The sequence below is a fragment of the Scardinius erythrophthalmus genome (genome assembly GCF_964197995.2).
Source record: "Scardinius erythrophthalmus genome assembly, chromosome: 12".
Taxonomy (NCBI): domain Eukaryota; kingdom Metazoa; phylum Chordata; class Actinopteri; order Cypriniformes; family Leuciscidae; genus Scardinius; species Scardinius erythrophthalmus.
In genome coordinates, this window is record NC_138232.1 from 20062099 (window position 1) to 20065050 (window position 2952).

The 2952-nt window shown below is 41.2% G+C and overlaps 1 protein-coding gene across 1 annotated transcript; it reads left to right on the forward strand.

The window, feature by feature from the left end:
* Window positions 1–421: 421 nt before the first annotated feature.
* Window positions 422–1138, forward strand: sox14 (SRY-box transcription factor 14; the record flags this gene model as incomplete). The annotated part of the gene is made up of 1 exon (XM_081381853.1): window positions 422–1138. The coding sequence occupies one exon, from the start codon at window positions 422–424 to the stop codon at window positions 1136–1138; it is 717 nt and encodes a 238-aa protein (XP_081237979.1).
* Between the last annotated feature and the right edge of the window lie 1814 nt (window positions 1139–2952).

The window sequence follows — 2952 nt, forward strand, 5'->3', positions numbered from 1 at the left end:
GCAGAGCTAACCAGCCCAGCCTTTGAACTTCACCGCTTTTGGCTCTCATTCACGCGCTACTCCTCATTTCCCAGCCAGGTGCTTCGCGGGGCGAGAATCCTCCGAGAAAAAAAGCAGGCAAACAGATCGCGGAAACTTCGCTTCCCGCGCTGGATTTTGTGGCGCGCGTGGCTGTTCTTCTCTGAGCCGAACAGTGTCAGCGTTTTGAAGAAGAAAAATCTTTCAACTTAACGACAAACACGGAAGAATTACTGGATTTTTCCCCCCATTGATGCCGTTTCCCTACTCCTCCTGCTCTTTAGAAGTGGCATGATCAGTGTCTGTCTGCAGGACAGGTGAATACTTTTTTTTTTCTCTTGGTTGGTCGAAGAACTTTTTCGTTGTTATTTTAACAGGGAACTTTAAACGGGCGCCTTGAAAAATGTCAAAACCGGTAGATCACATCAAGAGACCAATGAACGCCTTCATGGTCTGGTCAAGAGGCCAGAGGAGGAAAATGGCTCAAGAGAATCCAAAAATGCACAATTCCGAAATAAGCAAAAGACTTGGCGCCGAGTGGAAGCTGCTCTCTGAATCCGAGAAGCGACCGTACATCGACGAGGCCAAGAGGCTGAGGGCTCAACACATGAAAGAACACCCAGACTACAAATACAGACCCCGGCGCAAGCCCAAGAACCTCCTCAAGAAGGACAGGTACGTGTTTCCTCTGCCCTATCTGGGCGACACGGATCACCTGAAAGGACTTCCGGTCTCAGCCACGGACTCGCTCTTAAGTTCCGCGGAAAAAGCCCGTGCGTTCCTGCCACCCACATCTTCCCCTTACTCGTTCCTCGACCCGAGCCAGTTCAGCACCAGTGCCATCCAGAAGATGACAGAGATGCCCCACACGTTGGCCACCAGCACTTTACCTTACGCATCATCTCTGGGATACCAGAACGGCGCATTCGGGAGCCTGGGTTGCCACAGCCAGCACACCCACACCCACCCTTCGCCCACAAACCCTGGGTACGTGGTGCCGTGTAACTGCACCGCATGGTCGGCATCGAGTTTACAGCCGCCTGTTGCCTACATACTGTTCCCAGGTATGACCAAGAGTGGGATTGACCCGTACTCATCTGCACATGCCGCTGCTATGTGACTCCACCGCTAAAAACAGTCTCCTCTTTGAAAACTTGAATACAGCAATGCATGTACATAAGAAGTGAGGAATGATCGAGACATTTTACTGAGGCCGTGTGGACATGAACTTTTCACCATCTACGAGAGGTTCCTTGGATCCCAGCATGGATCTTGGAATAGATAAGGCAGGTGCCCAGAACTGTAAGAAATGTAAATGTTCAAACGTTTATTATTATGGCTACCGGATTTGGATGCCTTTCATTTTATTTATTATGTACGATTTGATGCTATAATAATGATAATTTTGTTTGAACAGTTAATATAATTGTTATTCTCATATTATTATTATTATTATTATTTGAATGACTTTGATTTGCACAACTAACGGTTATGATTCATGTTTCTTGTACAGCCTGTTGTATTTACCATTATGTTTGGCACTCTGAAATTCAAATGATACGACTATAAGGATTTCAAAGTGAGAGATTTCAGCGTTTAGATTATACGGGTTATATTGTTTATAATTATTAAACCGGCACCTAAAATTAGACAGTCTATTTAAAATATCAAATGTGGAAAAAAAAAAAAAAAAAAAATGAAAAAAATCCTTATCTTTCAATATTTTTAATTTGGACTTTTTTGTTCTGTGGTTCAAGTGCTAGTCACTCGTTCATTTGATTTCAGAAAGACTTAAAGTTTGAAGCGAAGCAGTTCATGTTGTATTTTTTATCTGCGATGGTAACTTAAATCCTGTCATGTTAATGGAAAGGAACTGTATCTAAAAGGTGATACCTCGATTCTTTGTTCATTTGCCGAGCAAAGACATTTTGAATAAAGACAATCTGTCTTAAAAAAATGCATAACCCTTGTTAAATTGCTTATTTAAACTATTAATGAATATTGTTCTTGACTATGCTCTTATACAGTCGTGCCAAAAGGTAACAGGCATGTCGGTAGTGGTGTACCCGAACATGCGTTTAATAAATATTTACTCTTCCTGTTATGTATTAACTACGTTTTTTTTCTTTTCTTTTTTTCTTTCATCAAATATAATGGATTTTGTCGGGCAGAGAGAACGCAGGCCTTAACTGCTAAACATAAACAGACATGTATCTTACACGCTAAATATATATCTACAATAATTATCTTCTCAATCAGAACTGCTTAAATAGTCCAACGTTTCGGCTGTCTAATAACCATCTGGCTTTTCGGCTTAGATTTGAGATGAACTCTGTCAGCGCGTGGCGTTCCCGACTGCTCTATAGGGACCGCCGTTCCAAATTAAATGGCAAAACAATTACTGTACAGGGACGCTAAGGGAAACTGAGGGCGAACATGAATTGTGATTTACCCTGAGACCCACAATAGGATGGAAATTGGACAGAAGAAGGGGTGGTACGAATATGAGCCATGTCATTTAGTATTACAAAACAATTTCCAATAAAAACAAGTGAACAAAGCGTCAGGTGCTTTAAAATATGTGCCGATTTTCGCCGAGTGGCGCCTACAAAGGCTCTGTGACACATTGAACAGACTGCAGATGTAGAAGCTGACAGTTTGCATTACTATCTCCATTTTACATTCGGCTTCTTTCTTTCTTTCTTTCTTTCTTTCTTTCTTTCTTTCTTTCTTTCTTTCTTTCTTTCTTTCTTTCTTTCTTTCTTTCTTTCTTTCTTTCTTTCTTTCTTTCTTTCTTTCTTTCTTTCTTTCTTTCTTTCTTTCTTTCTTTCTCTGGTAATTTTTATTACATTTTGAGCCCATGTTTTTATTTGTAAATACGTTCGTGTCACTGTGTTCAGGGTGTAAAACTTTTTACATTAAGGTGTGTGTCAT